This window comes from Ammospiza caudacuta, chromosome 19 (genome assembly GCF_027887145.1).
Source record: "Ammospiza caudacuta isolate bAmmCau1 chromosome 19, bAmmCau1.pri, whole genome shotgun sequence".
In the NCBI taxonomy this organism is placed as follows: domain Eukaryota; kingdom Metazoa; phylum Chordata; class Aves; order Passeriformes; family Passerellidae; genus Ammospiza; species Ammospiza caudacuta.
Window position 1 is genome coordinate 2,494,587 of NC_080611.1, and position 16,478 is coordinate 2,511,064.

Consider the following 16,478-nt stretch of genomic DNA (forward strand, 5'->3'; position numbering starts at 1 on the left):
CACAACCCACACAAGGAGTTTAAAGAGAATCACAATATAGAAACATTCTTTGTGAGAGGAACTGCTGACAAAACTTTAACACACTCTGACACCAGCCTAACTCAAAACTGCCTGAACTCCTAAACACCACAGAGAAAGGTTCATCTGCCTGAGCTCCATGTCAGGATGATGGCTTTCAAAACAAGTCAGAAACCTCTCTGAAACACTCTTCTCCTCCATGTTAAGGATTGGTATTTCATTACTTTTGTGGGGTTTTAGTTTTTAAGACTATGCCAGAGGGGGAAGAAAAAACAAAAAAGGAAAGAAAGAAGCCAGATCAAATAGGAGCAAAAGATGGGTAATAAGAATAGGAGCCAAGATTTTCAGGAAGTAGAAGCAACTTGGCAGGAGTATCGTACTCAAGACAACTTTAAATGGCCTATTCAAGCAAAAGTGTTGAACATGCCTCCACTCTGTGTCTTCACAGCAACTTAAATGAGGTACCAAATGCTAATGCAATCCAACAAGAACATAAACAGCAAGAAGTAAAGGTGCTGTCTCTAAGGTCATGCAAAAAGGCAGAGAAGCAAAAAGAGACAGAGACTCAGGACAAAACTCAGTGCTTAGTAAAAAGTATAAGGAGGAATAATTAAAAGAACAAGTGCTGTTGGTTAGTGACTTGGAAGGCTAAAATAATCCACAGAAAAAGCAGGTCTGTGCCATGGATCATGTACATCAGACTAAACAGGACACACTGAGCCTTCTGAAGTGGAAGGAAGGGGCTTTTTCTTTATCAAACCTCCTTGCTCCTCTTCCATCTGCTGCTCCTCTCTGTTCCTTTCTTTGACTTTTGTGGTACCATCCTCTCTTTTTTCTTGTTCCTATTTCTCTCCCTGGCCCTACTCAGGAGGAATACAGCCTCTTTGTACCTACAAGCACAAAGTGCTCTGTACTTAGGTTGGCAAGTATTTAGGCAGAACAGCCTCACTGGCACCCAGAGGCAGCTGGTTCGTGTAACCCAGTGCTGCAGCTGGACTCAGCAGCAGCCAAACAGTTTAAAAACCAACAGTGCTGAAAGCTCTGCGAGACAAAGGCAGGGCTGATGGAATGCAGGGCTCTGCAGTATTGGGTGACTGTGGAGGGAACTGGAAGAGATTATTTTTTCCTTTTTTTTTGTTCTCCTAAGTATATAGGGCTACCTAGGTGCCAAAATCTCTGCCAAAATCCCTAATCTGAATGATCAGTGGTCACCAGATTAATGCCTAAAGCCTGCAGTTGTGATTTGTGCACATATTTAACAGAACTGGATCTAATGTTAAAATAAAGTGGATTTTTTTTTCAAAAAAAAAAAAAAAAGGCAGAAAAAGGGAGGGGGGAATCAAACCATACCGTGCCTGTTTCAGTGGTTTCAGCCTGAATAAGTTTCTCATTAGCACTTTTTCTTGGAAGAGGAGGCTCTGCTGGCTTCTTCTCACAGACTCTTCGTTTCGTTGACATTTTGTTGGGACATTCTCCTCCCTCAGAAGACACTACACTAAGTTGCCTAGTTAAAACACAAGAGTCATTAGGAGAAAAAGGGCATACTGTGGCAGTGCTAAGGCAAGGCTGGGATGTAGTGAATTGGATTTATTCCCAGCTCTTCCACTAAGTTCCCATACCAGCCTCACTCATAGCTGTGGATGCTTCTTCCACCTCTCTGCATGTTCAGGGATGCCAGAAATACAGGATCTAAGAAAGGCTGTGGCAGAGCCTAAGCTCTTTAGGAAAGGCCTTTAGAGGCTTCATGACAAGGCAGACATTTCAAACTAAACCCTGAGCTTTTCTGTTTTCCTATCAGCAGTAGCTGGACAGCATCTATGGGTATGATTATAAAAACCTTCAAAGATTTCCAAGGCTCCCAACGGAAAGGTGCAATGCAAGGAGTTTATTTTTCACACATCTGGCAGCCGTTCACCATTGTGTGGGTAAATACACACAGTGGTGTTATCTGAGAACCAGAGAGCTGCTTTTAGAAATTAGTTCAGTTCAGACTGAAAAAAATACAGAAGGAATAGATGTTTGATCTTGAGTGTTCACATTTATTTTTAAAAGGATACTAAACCAATTTATTTATGAGAGGAAATTGAGGAAACTGAAGCCCAGATGGAGAAGCAGAATGTGACTGACATCTGAAAGATGTTTTTTACCCCAGACACAAAGTAGAATAGCAAGGACCTCATGTTTACCTAAGAAACTGTTTGCGGACCTCGTTTGTCACGGGCTCGTTATCAACCAGGTCTGTGTGGATGCTCAGGGTGTCTTCAGCCAGCAGCACTTCTTCCTCCTCCAGCACTGCAAGACAAGATCACACCTCAATTTTCTGTCATAGGAAAGCACAGAGAAAGGTGGCTATAAAAAGGAAGAGCCATGAAAACAAACCCACCCCCGCTCCCCCAGGAAAATTATCATGCATAAGCTCCCCCCTAGCTTTGTTTATATCCCTTCTGTGCATCACTTCTAACGAAATTGCAAAGATCTTGTGACGTAGGTTGACTGCCAAATGCACTTGTATCACATCCCTTTAACCAATCAGAATGCCAGGCTATTGCCTGTGTTAAGAGTTGGCTCTAGCTAAATTCACTAATTTGGCACATTCTAGACATGAGCCTGGGCTGGGGGAGTCACATCAGGAGCCCTGTAAGCCTCTGCTGTGGCTGGAAGGTGCCATGCATGCTCCTCTGCCAGGCTGGAGAGCAGCAGTGCAGAGGCATGGGAAGACTATCACACAGGGGAAACATCCACCAGAATGCTTTTATCTTGCATCATTTTGTCAGAATCAAACCAAGCTGAAAAGCAACCCAAGATTAAAATTTCATTTGGACTTCGCTACATGAAAAATACCACAATCACATATAAAGGAAAAACACACCAGGCTCTGGGTAGCCCCTTTCATACCCAGTTTATTCTTGGCTATTTTGTCTTCTTGCTGAGCTTGACCTTTCTAATTGTAAAATAAATTCCCAAGTTTAAAATAATTTCTCAGACAAGATTGCTTTCTTCTAGGACAAACCACACAAAATTTTGAAACAAATTAGTGAAAAGATTTCTCAGTTGTACAGACCTGGCCACAGACAATAATTTTCACAGTAGTGCAGAAAGGCAAATGCCATGAAGAACCAGGGGACACTACACAGAGAAAGTATCTGTAATCTTGTTGACAGAAGACATGTTTTAAGAAAAAATAATACTGTACTTGTTGGTTCATCCTCTTCAATGTCTTCATCCAGCGCATAATTCCGGAGGAATTCTGCAAAGGCCTTGTTTTGTTTCAGAAGCTCTTGGTAAGATCCCATTTCAGAGATTTTGCCATCTACCAGGACAAATATATGGTCTACCTGAGGTAGGAAGCTAATGCCGTGGGTTACCAGGATTCGGGTCTGGATAGGGAAAAGGAAAAAAAACCACATATCCTTCATTTGCACTGTGGGGACTGACAGTACTCAGCAAGCCAAATACATTTTTGGGACAGGGAATGAATTATTGTGTCAAGGTGAAATGCAAGTGAAATAACACTGTCCACATTAGGCAAATTAGCTTGACCTGATGTAAATGAAGTCTCTTTGCTCCTACTGCTGACAAAAACAGAGAGGAAAGTAAACACACTGAATTATCATTCCCTCCCTCCCTTATGATGATTTTCTTTGCAGCCCTTCCCTTTTGAGCTTCAAGATGACGTGAGAAGATGGCAGCAGGAGTGGAAGGTGCAGCAAAACCACTGCAGTTTGGGTTGTTGTTGCCAAAATCCTCAGTAACATCCATATTTGGTGCAGCTTCCTGGCTGCGCTGCCCCAAGAAACAACAATTAACACTACTAGCCTGTGCATGTTCCAGCACATGCCTTGCTTTTTGGAGATCTCATAGAGAAAGGATTTTAAAAGGCAGGGCAGGTTTCTGCCTGTACACATTCTGACCAGAGCACAGTGTTCTGGACGTGTGTGAGCAGCGCTCCGCCACAGCCCGGCTGTGAGGAGAGGTACAGGCCTGGCCAGCTACACACAGAGTCTCAGGAAGGAGCTGTCACTCAGGCCTGCGTGGTGAAACAGCTTCTGTGCTCCTGAGTTTGTGTGTGCTTTCAAGAGGATCTTAAGCCCAGTTTACCTTTCCCTTCAGGATCCCATCCGGGCCAATGACTTTGTCGAAGATGTGCTTGGCCACGTGCGAGTCCACGGCAGACAGGGGATCGTCCAGCAGGAAAATGTCCGAGCTGCTGTACACGGCACGGGCCAGGCTCACTCGCTGCCGCTGCCCCCCCGACAGGTTGATGCCCTGGAGGGAGACAGGAGAGAACAAATCTGTCACACAAAAGCTCTGACTGCTCATGGTTCTCACTCAGCCCAGCACTTGGGTGCTAAATTGAAACATGAAAACTGAAGAAAACAACCCACCCAGAGATGGGTACAGAATGCCTCTAGACCTGCCTGCTAATTGCCAAACTTTCCACTCACCCAGCAAACTGGAGATGCAGTAAGTCTTTTTTTAATAAGCTCCTAAAGGGAGCTGTTAAAACACAAAACAATAAAAAGCGAAACTGTCAACCAGGATGTAAAATGCAAATTTCAAAGCAGGGCTGTGGCACCTGGAACATCTTCCACATATTTCCTTTTATACACAAATCCCCATCTCCACACCATTTCATGTACTCTAGCTCAGACTCAGTAGCCTATGAAAAAATAATATCTTTGTTGGTAAACACAGATGTAAGTGTTTCTCATTAAAATGTGTTAAGGGATGATCAAATTTTTTTTTCACTTGAAGCAAAACCATCTGTTCCCTCCCTTTCAATCCCTACAGGAATAGGAAGGCCTTCAGTGATTCTGGACAGATGCACCTTTACAATACGAGACAAACAGAGGGCACTCCGCTCTTCCAGGACTGGATGTGTAATTCTGCACCACAATACACACACAAGCCTGAAATTAAGACAACATTCAAGTCAAGTGCTTTCCGGACAACTGCCCTGCATGTTTTTGGTGCTGATTGTAGCAGGGATGCCATCGTGAAGATCAAATCAAACGAAGTGCTGATTTTACAGTGTTATCTCCTTAGCTAGAGCAGGAATCACCAGGCAGGTCTGACTTGAAAAAAAAAATCTACCTAAAAAAAATTTACCTTCTCTCCTATCTCAGTTTGATCTCCTCCTGGCAGCACTTCTAGATCAGTTTTTAAAGCACAGGCCTCCAGGGCATCTTGGTATTTTTCCTCATTAGGAGCTTGGCCAAACAAAATGTTATCTTTCAGCGTGGCATTCTGGATCCAGGCTTGTTGAGGCACATAAGCAACAGAACCCTAGAAAAAGGAGAGAGAAAATCTCTGACTCATAACAAGCATGAATTCATACTCTGAGTAAGATCTTCAGCATGTCTATGGTTTCTATACATTCACATTATATGTATATGTGTGCTAACTGCTCATGTATCATTGATCAAATCAGGAAACTAACTTCATATAAAACTGGGCAAAACTCAAACATGCAGACAAGCTGCCAGAGGAGCAACTAGAATTCCCTCTGGAGCCTGAGGTGCGTTCTAGGCAAGGGCAGGCATAAGCAGCACATTTCCCTACCATCATTAAATGGTTTCATAAAAAACCACCAACCTTCACAGCCACTTCTCCTTCCAGCTTTTCCATCTCACCCAGGAGAGCAGACACCAGAGAAGACTTCCCACAGCCAACATGGCCAACAATGGCAACCAAAGAACCACTGGGGATCAACATATTTATACTGTGGAGGAAATAAGCTTGAAATGAATTGAACATTAGCTTACTAAAGACATCAGCGGTCTTTAAACCAGGGCTGAAATACACAGTCACAGCCTGACTGGATATAATAAGCAAAGTTTGGTCACTGGTTTTCTCCTCCCTTTCTTGCATACAATCAACTGTAACCATAACTTGAGGAGCAAATGAAAACCCAGCATAACATATTTTGCTGGTTGCTAAAGCAGTAGGTTTGTTAACAAGCCTTCTAAGACTCTTTGCTGTGTTGTATCAATTCATCAGCAAGTCAAATTAAGTTAATAAGCATTTTGAAAACAGACAATCTTCCAGAAGTATTTTGGGGTTTGATTTTAAAACCGAAAGCAAATGTAAAAAAGTAGTGAGTGAATATGTCCCATCTAAAAATGTTCAGACCACTTCAGAACTGTATTTCCTGTGCTGGTAAATAGGATTCACAATGACACAAGAAAAACAGGACTTTCCCAATTAAAATCCTTTACTGTTTTCCCCACTGTGTTCTCAAAGGTACTACTTTAAGCCCTGAAGGTGAACTGATATAAAAATGACTGACAAAGAGACACAGTCTCTTTGCAGCCAAAGTGCTTTTCACTAGTGAAATCCAGTCAAACTTCTATTTACATATATCCTGATGCATAACAGAAGGTATATATGCTTCCAGGCAAATTTTGTTTCTGTTCATACAAGGAGGCAAATGTGCAAAACAGTCGCCCCCACAGTCTAAAGATGGCCTTTCCACTGCCACAGAGATGAATCTGCCACAAGCCTCTTCAAGTAATAGACCACTGCTGGGACACCCAGGTCCCAACACAGGCATCCTAACTGCCCTCAAAATCCATCAGATCAATCTAATTTATACAATGCTTCAGTTAAAAAATGCCTATTTAAGGAATTTATGGAGCCTGTCTTTCAATGGGTAACTATTTTATGCTGGTTCCTGTGAAGTTAAAGCCTTAAAGCCCTGTTCTGTAAAGCTTAAAGACCATGAGGCACGAGCTCCATGTTTTGAAGGCAAAGAAATGCTGACATGTGATGCATAGTTTTTAGCAGACACCTTTCAAACACGCCTCCCAAGAGCCAGAGACCAGGTAGATATTGTATTGCTACTGCACAAAGAAATCTTACTTTTTCAGCGTTGGCTTAAGCTCCTTTCCCCAGCTGAATGTCGCATTTCTTACACTGATGGCATTGCCTGTGTGGCAAAAACACAACAACAAGAGAGGCAGGAGATGTGTTACTCACAACAGCACAACTGAGAACAGGCTGACAGAGGGATCTTTATTTACACACACTGCACTTCCCTTTTCTGCTGGCATGGGAAGCACAGGTCATGAACATGGGAAGCACAGGCTTCTTCAGAGTGAAAATAACTGACTGTCACTTCAGCTCTAGACTGTGACCTGGCAGATCTAGGGAGCTGAAAAGATGCCCTGCTTCACCCTGCCCTGGTGGGGCTGCTCCCTACATGTGCTGCTCAGCATCACCACAACTTTACTTCAGAAACTCTTTTCAAATCAGTAGGAGATCACTGCATGCTGTTTACTTTGATTTATCAGATTAACTTTGACAGTCTACAGCTTTTTGCCTGCCACACCTGGCTTGCTCAACTGTTTAGGGCTACTTCTGTTTTGAACAGAAGTAATCAAAAGTGTTCACAAAGTTCTTGAGCATTTGTGCAGTGTGAAAGGTCTGAACAAGTCTTGCTGTCCATAGTCAGAAGATGAGTCAGCAGATGCATTCCAAATTCAGTGCTGTAAGCATCCGGTACATTGCAGATGCAAACTCATGCCCAACCAGCTCAGAAATATGGCCAGGAACTTTTCTGATTTCCACACAGCCTGAACACCAAGCACTTTCAGAGCAGCAGCTTCTTCCCTTTTTTTAAACTCAAGATTAACATTGTTATTTTCTTTTTGGCTTTTTTCCTAGCTCAACCAGTCCAAGAGAGATAAGTCTGCTGCATTTGCATAGTTAAGAAAAATATCAACATCTTTACCTGGTGCAATCACTTTTTTTTCCACACAATTTGGATTAAGTTCATCATGACTCAGGAACTGCTGAATTCTCTTCAGGGAAACACTTGTCTAGGAAAAGAATGTGGCATTATTTCATCATTCTTTTAATGAGGACTTAACGCTCTTACTACTGAAAAAGAATGCATGCACAGTGCCTTGAGCTTCCCCCCATGGCCTTCCTGAACAGTGAGTCATTCCTCCCCTGCAATGAGTCTTATGCTGAGATTCAAGCTTTTAACTGTGAAATTTCTCACACCAAGCTGAGTTTATCTGAGCAAAGCAAAATTCACACAGGCTCACTCAGATGATGTCAGGCTTTCCAATGCAGGAGAGCGGGAAAGGATATTAAAAGGAAAAGCAGCTAAAACAGGCAGATGCAAGGGATCTCTGCATTCCAGAAATCAAGGATATGTTCTTTCAGTTCAAATTTTTCAGAACAACCTGTGCTCCAGGCCCTCCTTACCTGTGCAATGTTGCTAATGACTTGTGGAAGCATACTGAGGGGAAACTTCAAGATATTGAATAAGGACAGAGAGACAAAAGCCTTTTCTGCATCCAGGATGTTGTTCTCATCCACAGAGACATACACAGCAAATGTTGTCAGTGCTACCTGAAAGCCAGAAAGGCAGTTTACTGCAAGATGCCTGGTATATTCTGACATTTTAAAAGTACTCAATCCTGACAGGCATCTTGGAAATAAAAGTACCAACCACAAAACTGGGAAAATTCTGTGTTTCTGACCTTTTCAACGTGCTTTAAAAATGTTAAGTTCTATGGACAAGTAGGTACAGAAAAAGGGCACACAAAATAAAAGACCTGTCAGGTTTCTAGTGGCTACATTCAGTTGAAGTAAGAGTTTCAAGAGGTGAACTACAGGACTCGGGTAAATAAAAAGGAAAAGTTTCTATCAGGTTGTGGTTTCTTCCAGCTCCACCCAAGCAAATTTCCCCATTGTAAACTGCAGCCTAAGCAAATGAGATTCACTAATCAGTAGAAAAGGAAGTGAAATCCAAGTTATTAGCTGGCTTGCTGTATAACAGGGGCCGTCCACTGTGGAAGGATCATCCTGTGCAGCAAAGTCACAATGAGCAGGAAGAGGAATGTGCACTGGAGGAAGTGCAATGACTTTAAGGAACTACAAAAGGGGCAGAATCTCCAGGCTGATCAGATCATTCCTGCAGGGCTGGGCCTTAGATCTCGAGAAAAATTGGCTGGGAATAGTTTTGACCACGGACTTATCTGAATGGTTTTATTCACCAAAACCCTTTCTGCAAAAGAGATCACAGTCCACTGAAGTAGAAAATAGAGGAAAAGACGAAATTGAGGAAAATGCATTTCAGAGTTGGTAACATTATCATTTGGGCTTCAGTTTTCACATTAAATCTTTTTTGAGCTGTAGAATAATTTAACAACTCCCTCTCTCACTAAAACAAGCAGAGCACTGCAAGATGAAGGTAGAAATGAGAGCTAAAGACAGACGTTGTCCTGACTGACTCAATTAAAGTTTCTTTTATTTTGCTATTCACGGATCTCTCTGAGGTTTCAAATTCCAATTTTAATTTGTTATGGGAAATACTTTGAAGTGGTTGGAAATTCTCCTGTGACAGCTATTCCCAGCTTTCACTGGCAGGCTTTATCACAAAATATTTTAATACTGATTAACAAAAGAGCTTTTGAGAACAGGGAACTCTGTATCAAAGCATGTGAATAATTTCTTCAAAAACTTTACATTTTATTTCTATGTACATTAGCAAGTAGAAAGCCTCAGGCTTATCCTTCAAGGGTATACTTGTACAGCTTAGAGAGCCATGAAAATTTAATTTACCAGGAAGGGTGCGCTGATCCAGGCAAAGGTGGACAAAGAGTTGAGATAGGCAGATTTTTTCAAAACTTTCAGCTCATTCTTCCGTATCTCCAGGACCTTTTCTGAAAAGGATGGCTCCCAAGCATAGAGCTTCAGCACCTTGATGCCACCCAGGATCTCGTTCATTAATTTAATGCGGGAGTCTTTGTACCGCATTTGTTCCACCTGGGTTATTGGTAAACACAGGAGACAGAGTCACAGTCAGGACTACAGGAGAGTTTTCAACATATGTCTCACAGCTGTTACAGCCCTCAGGCTACTTCTGAAGAGGATGCAAAAGGTAATTACAGAAAGCCAGACTGTTATGAGCTTATTGTGCAAGTTAGTCTAACTCCAGAGAAATCAAAGGAAATGCCTGGAAAGCAGAGTACAAAAGCCTTCCACTCATTTTAACTCTTAAGAGCTACATTTTTAAACCATCCTAAAGAAAGATTCAGCCACTTCACAAAAATACTACCTTATCATTTCCTTTGATTTCTTCAGATTTTTTTCTTCCTTGTTTGCACATTTTATTTCTTATCTCTTGAAAACTGTGGCTACTTCTAGGGGTTTCTTTTCCTATCTATTAAAATACAGTCTTTCATTCAGTTATTAAAATAAAAACATCCCTGCTCAAATTTATAGACAAAATTCACACACATAAGCACAGCAAGTTATGCATCTTATAATGGGCAAGGGAGAAAAGGAATGTTACTACTAACATGCCAGCATCCAAGAGATGCCTGTATGTCTTTTTAAGGCATATAATAATATCACTGTTACTAAGGCTGTGCTTAAAAGTCCTAATTTATATCCAACTCTTACCCTTTTTACACCAACAGATTGACTTTTAATTTCTATTTTAATCTTCCAAACAGTCTGATAGGTTGCATAGGAAAAGACAATTGTTGGATTTTTTTCTAGCACAAAGCCAAAGGGCACTGTTATATTGGTATTTTTTCAGCTTTCCATGACTAGAGAGAACTAGACTACAAAGAAAGGAATAAAGGATTGTTTTCCCTTAAGATAATAAATGAAATCTGGCCCAGCTAAGTAGCAGTGAACATCAACACTGGTTTTTAGCATAAAACTCAAACTGTCAGGTTTTAGCTGCCACCTCTGAAAACATTCATTTGCAGCTTAAAGAACAGCATTTATTTGCCTTTCTCTAGATAGTCCTAGAGGAACATACCAGGTGAAGGGATATGGAGGCAGACAAACCTCTTGCTAATCCCAAAAGCTGCTTGCTCCAGAGGTATGAAGAAGCGACTGGCTCAATGACAGAAAGCTTTTTTTCCCTTAAATTGCATTCAATTCACTATGGAAAAATTATCTAAGATGATACAGTTATTAATATATCAGTACATTCTTACTCATAAGTAAATTGTTGCAAATGGCATCTTATTAACAACCCCAGATGTCTTCATTTCTCATAGCACAGCTGCCAGCTCATGTAACATTACCTCCTCTGCTGCTACCTTACCTGGAATGCTCTGGTTTTTATTGCTATTGCTGAGTTAAATGGGATAAGTAAGACCATCACAGCAACTCCAGCCAGCACAGAAGGCCCTAAAGCCTTGATTTAAAAAGAAAGAGTAAGTTGTTGTACCCAAGTGTTCCCTACAGTCAGGACTAAAACAACAATAAGTGATAGAAACAGAAATCAATGTTGACAAGTTGAACTTATCCCAGTGAAGTGCTGAGATCCCACAGAGTAACTGTGAATAGGAGACAGAAAAATAAGGGACCACTTTGAATAATAATAACAATAAAAATAACAATAATAACTGTTATTATTGTTGTTATTGTATCGGTGATAGGAACTTTTCTCTGGATTTTTCTCTGACCAAGGGAACTGTAATTAAGGAATTAACCCAGTACCTCAGTGTGACTACAAGCATACAAACTGCTGGTAACCAGAGCTCAGCTTCCAGCAGAGCAGTAATTCAGAGCTGCTGCAATTTAATGGCTTTTGAGTTGAAATCAATATGGTTAAGTTGGTGCTACTGTTTTATGCAGTAAAAGACATCAATTGCACAGAAACAAGTCTGAAAGCCAGTGCTCAAACTGAACCTGGAATAAACCTGAAACAATGTCACAATGTAGCAAATGAAAAATTATGGTTTTTCCAGGTGAGATTTGTCTCACATTGACTTGCACAAAACTTCTTTATGTAGCAGGATATAATCTCTTCACACAATATTTCCTACGTCCAGGTTTTTGTTTGGTTTGGTCTCTAAACCACTACCCTCAAGCTCTCATTTGTATCAACTACTGGGAACAAGAGTCCAAGACTGAGCCCATCAAACTCGAGTAAAGAAGGGGGAAGACAAAGGAAACATTCTGTTTCAAATGCCCATCTGGCCTGTCAGCAGAACAAAATAATTAAGACATTAAATGAGGCTGTGCAGCACCCTTTTACTACAGGACAGAACACTTTAAGTTGGTAAAAAACAGAGTGGCAGGTCAAAGTGACAAAAAAAAAAAAAAAGGAAAAAGAAAAAGCCTGCACATTAATTAGATTAATTGTGACAATGTCTGTACCTGCCAGAGGAAATACAAAGCTAGAAATATCTGGAGTGGTGCAGACCACAACATGTTCAGGAAAGTCATCAGGTCCATGAAACGTTGGGCATCCACTGACATTAGGTTGACAATTTCTCCAACAGTAGATGAGCGCTTTGCTGAGTTTGTGATCACTAAGGACTGACAAGGGAGAGAGTGTCAATGCATTCACAATCTGGATACACATGGAGAACAAATCCTCAATTATTAGCAAAATGACACTGTCCAAGAATAATGTGCTTCTCCCAAAAGAATAAAATAATTCACCTATATCCATTCCTGATCTCCAAGGAACAAGAGCTCATGAAATGGTTTTGCTTATGGGCATCTCCAGCTCAAGCAGTGCATAGCAATCTGAAGAAAATCTCATTGGGTCTGATCGACTCATAGCACAAACATGTTCTCCTAGATCCCTCTTCCAAACTGTGGAATGGTTTGGGTGGAAAGGAAATTTAAAGTTCCAACCCCTCTTCAATGGGCAGGACCAACTTCCACCATCCCAGGTTGCTCCAAGCCCCATCCAACCTGGCCTTAGACACTTACAGGAATAGGGTAGCCACAGCTTCTCTGGGCACCCTGTGCCAGATCCTCCCCACCCTCACATGGAAGAATTTTTTCCTTACATCTAATCTAAGTCTCTCCTCTTCCTGCATTTAAAGTGAACTGGTATTGGTATGTCTAATAACCTACCAGAACACCCATATGACACTACTGCTCACTGGAAAATTCTGTAAAGTATTAAAGAGGTACTCCTAAAAGCTCACCAAACTGCCAATCTTTTATATTCCAGGAGGCTACTCCTCTCCAACATGCCTAACCTTCCCTAAATATGTGAGAATTGAGCACACTTGCCTGGCTAGTATTCTAGCCCACAGAATGCTTCCAGCCTTACCTTTCGGTATATCACCCCAATGATGCCAGTCCTCAGCCTCATCCCAGTAACAATGCAGTACTGGAAGTGCTGGTGAAGGACGAGTGTCTGCAGCACAGCGCAGATAAACATCAGAGCTGCAATCAAAAATCCCCACCAGGCTGGGGCATCTTTGTTCTTAATGAAGCCGATTAATACACTGTTTGTCAGCAGCATAGGGAAGGAAAAGGAAAAAGAAACAAAAATTTAAAAACCATGCATCAAATTTAATGGGACATAACACAGCTTCTCCCAACTACAGCATCCTGCCACATCCTCTCCCTAACCACAAAAAGCAAACAGCTCTCCAGGACATAGGCTGAGTTATGATTTCAGTCAAACAACATTGCAAAGATCCAACAGCAAAACCTGCAGCTCTGCCAGTGACAAAGTCCATTTGTAAATGAGCCTGAAAATGAAATATGAAGAGAAACTCTTGGTTTCCCCTGAGATTCAGGGTTTAAACACACAGTGCACTGTCTGAGCTCTGTTAGGGAGGCCCCCAGGGCAAGAGGTGAATGATAGGACAGAATAAGGCAGTGCAGCAGGGCAGGCAAAACCAGCTTCTTACCCAAATCTTCTTCAAGCAGCCTGAGTGCTTCTGCCTGGGGTGTTTTCCCACCAAAAAAAAAAGTGCTAAATTAAAAGACATCCTCCTGGATGGATGCATAAAGAGTCCTTCACTCCTACATTTTTTTTTGTAAAATGGTACCATTAAGATGGCTATAGCAGCTTTTATTGGTAAGTCCTTTTTTACTCCTTCCAGCTCTCACTGCCAGAGCTGCACACTGACACACAGCAAACAAGCAGAGTGACACATGGCAATGTCCAGTGCTCTCAAAAATCATGTTTGTGATTTCAGTCTACTGATCAGAATACCAAACTGTCAAAATATAGGAGAAAAAGAGGTTTTGCTCCATGGTTCAAACAATCAGCAGGAGAAAAATGAACCTGGAAACTAAAAATCAGGCAACCAAAGCTTTGCAGTAGAAGCATGAGGTTGCTACATATTTCTTTTTTCAGTCCAGAGAAATCTTATTTCTGCACTGCTCCATTCATTCATTCTCCAAAAGGGAATAGCTTCAGGGAAAACTTCTTATGGGTAGTCCCAGGGATTCACCAATCTTTTTACAAACATGAAACTATCTTACATGCAGTCTGCCAGACAGCCATGGCTTTTTCATCTTCCCTTACTATCAGAAGGGCATTTTCCCAGACTGCAGGAATTTAGACTTGAGAAGGAATTCACCATAATATGCCTTGAGATATCACTGAAACGTATTCAGGAATTCATGCAAATTTGAGAAATTCCCAGAATACGTTACACCTAATGTGCTCTCAGGAGGAGCCAGCAGCCTCCTCTTCAGCAGGAGAAGACAGACTGTCAGCTATTAAATGTCACCATACTTGTCAGACCCTCTTTTTAGCAAATTTCTGGGTATATCACAAACCACCCACAGAACAACACGATCTCAGAACATGGGTTATTTTTAAAAGATACTCAAATAGGAGCAGAGCCTTCTCCTCTCCCTCTCCCTACATCCACCTGTGACCTCCACCCAAGTTCCATTCCTCCCTCATGCATTAATAGGACTTTGTGCTTTTCTATTAATAATTGTTAGGTAGAAATGCTGGTAATTCCACTATTGCTTTTCTTCTAGCTAATGATTTTCTGCTGAATTCCTCACTTTAAGAAAAATACTAATAAAGAAAAAAATGCAGGGATTGTGCAAATTCCTTTATGGATCAGGCTGAGCAACTGGCCCTCCCTGAAGATGGTGTTCCTCATACAAAGAGAATTTTAAAACAGACCACTTCTCTCATAACCTCTTCCTCTGTTTGGTTTTTTTTTTTTAATATAACTATAATTTTCTTTCACATGGAAATTCACTGCAACTGTGCCTCTCACATTCTCATTGCTGAACACAACTAAGAGCATATGAACTCATCTAAACGACCCAAAACCTTTCCCAGGTGACAGCAGTCTGGCCAGAGCACCACATACTGGAGCATCAGACAACATCTGCACATAAAGTCACATCACAGCTGCAACCACCATCCACATATGAGGATATCAGATATTCAGAGACCACTGGATCCAGCCAGCAGTGCTTCACTTTGATTTCACAGCTAATCCTTTAGAAATGGGGAGAAATTGCTTTGGACTGAATCAGAGAGCAACATGTAATTTGTAAGTCAAAGCAGCCCACAGCGATGGGACATTTACAGATGGAACATTTCAGTGAACTTGTCCAGTTGAGTTTCCACAGCAAAGAATTCATGTCTCATGGCATTGCAGGGGGAAGGTGAGGGAGCATACACATGTGGCACTGTGAGGGAAACTAACTCTTTATTTCAAAAACAATTGCCTTGTGCCAAAGCCAAGCAACCACAGGGATCATATATAGAAACTACTCACAGAGTAAACCGACCTTAATAGCTGAGGGTTGACAAAAGAGAGTAGGTCTTGTATCAACTTGAAGAAGGAGCCAATTAAGAAGTATGGCCCGAAGGTCCGCAACAAAGCCTTGAGAAAGGAAGGTTTCCTATTGTGCCTTTTGTCTCTGATCAGGACTTCTGCTTCCTCTGGGCTGCCACCAGCATGATTCTGTACATGGGTTGATTTCCCCACGTAGGACACATCCTCTTTCCTAGGGAAACAAAACAAATTACAGGAGACAACTGACAATGAGAATGGCATTGTCCTGTGTGAACAGCACTGTGGGAACTCCCCAGATTCTGCACCCTCCTCTGCTCTGCTACTGTCCAACAGCAACACTTCCAACACCATCAAGGTGTGCTCAGCATCAGCTACTCTTGTGCAATTGAGTCTTGTTTTATTTTCTTTTTTTTCTGCAGTACTTAGGGGGTGCAATCCATAGGCCACAAAATCAATCACCATGACATGAGAACAAGGCCCAAAGGAGGAGGAGAGAAGGCTGGACTTCCTTAGAGGCCAGAATTGACTTTGGATCTCAAATTTCATGTATTGGAATCCTCAAAGAAGTGCTATGGACCTCCCACACAAGGCACCCTCACCTACTCCTTCTGGGCCTGTGTTCTTGTTCAATCAGTAGTTGTGCTAAGCCTGTACCCTTATCGATCACACAGCTGCTTCCAGAGAAGCAGAATTAATCCCCCTGGGGCGACAGCCCTTGCAGCAGGCACAGTACTCTCAAAATACAAAGTTTTGCATTTCTGGAAACTTGAAATTGAGTAGAAACCATAGCACATTCAAAACTGGGCCATCCCCAAGATCTGGACCACAGCTGTTCAGATTCTTCCAGGAGAGAAACACTGGGTTCAAGTACCTAAATTTTACTCAGTTGACAATTGAGGCATTTAAACCCTGTTTATCTGCAACCATTTTGTTAACCATTGGAGTCAATAA

The 16,478-nt window shown here is 41.7% G+C and overlaps 1 protein-coding gene across 1 annotated transcript in view; it reads right to left on the reverse strand.

The window, feature by feature from the left end:
• The window catches only part of ABCC3 (ATP binding cassette subfamily C member 3), a 47,400-nt gene that overhangs the window by 8,486 nt on the left and 22,436 nt on the right, over positions 1–16,478 (reverse strand). Inside the window, exons 8-21 of the mRNA XM_058817476.1 lie at positions 15,520–15,738; positions 13,070–13,247; positions 12,157–12,318; positions 11,096–11,188; positions 9,595–9,798; positions 8,233–8,379; positions 7,751–7,838; positions 6,880–6,946; positions 5,614–5,740; positions 5,128–5,304; positions 4,117–4,284; positions 3,212–3,395; positions 2,205–2,310; positions 1,369–1,522 (exon numbers count right to left, since the gene is read on the reverse strand). Of these exons, the coding sequence (XP_058673459.1) occupies positions 1,369–1,522; positions 2,205–2,310; positions 3,212–3,395; positions 4,117–4,284; positions 5,128–5,304; positions 5,614–5,740; positions 6,880–6,946; positions 7,751–7,838; positions 8,233–8,379; positions 9,595–9,798; positions 11,096–11,188; positions 12,157–12,318; positions 13,070–13,247; positions 15,520–15,738 (2,074 nt within the window). The remainder of the gene's footprint in view (positions 1–1,368; positions 1,523–2,204; positions 2,311–3,211; positions 3,396–4,116; positions 4,285–5,127; positions 5,305–5,613; positions 5,741–6,879; positions 6,947–7,750; positions 7,839–8,232; positions 8,380–9,594; positions 9,799–11,095; positions 11,189–12,156; positions 12,319–13,069; positions 13,248–15,519; positions 15,739–16,478) is intronic.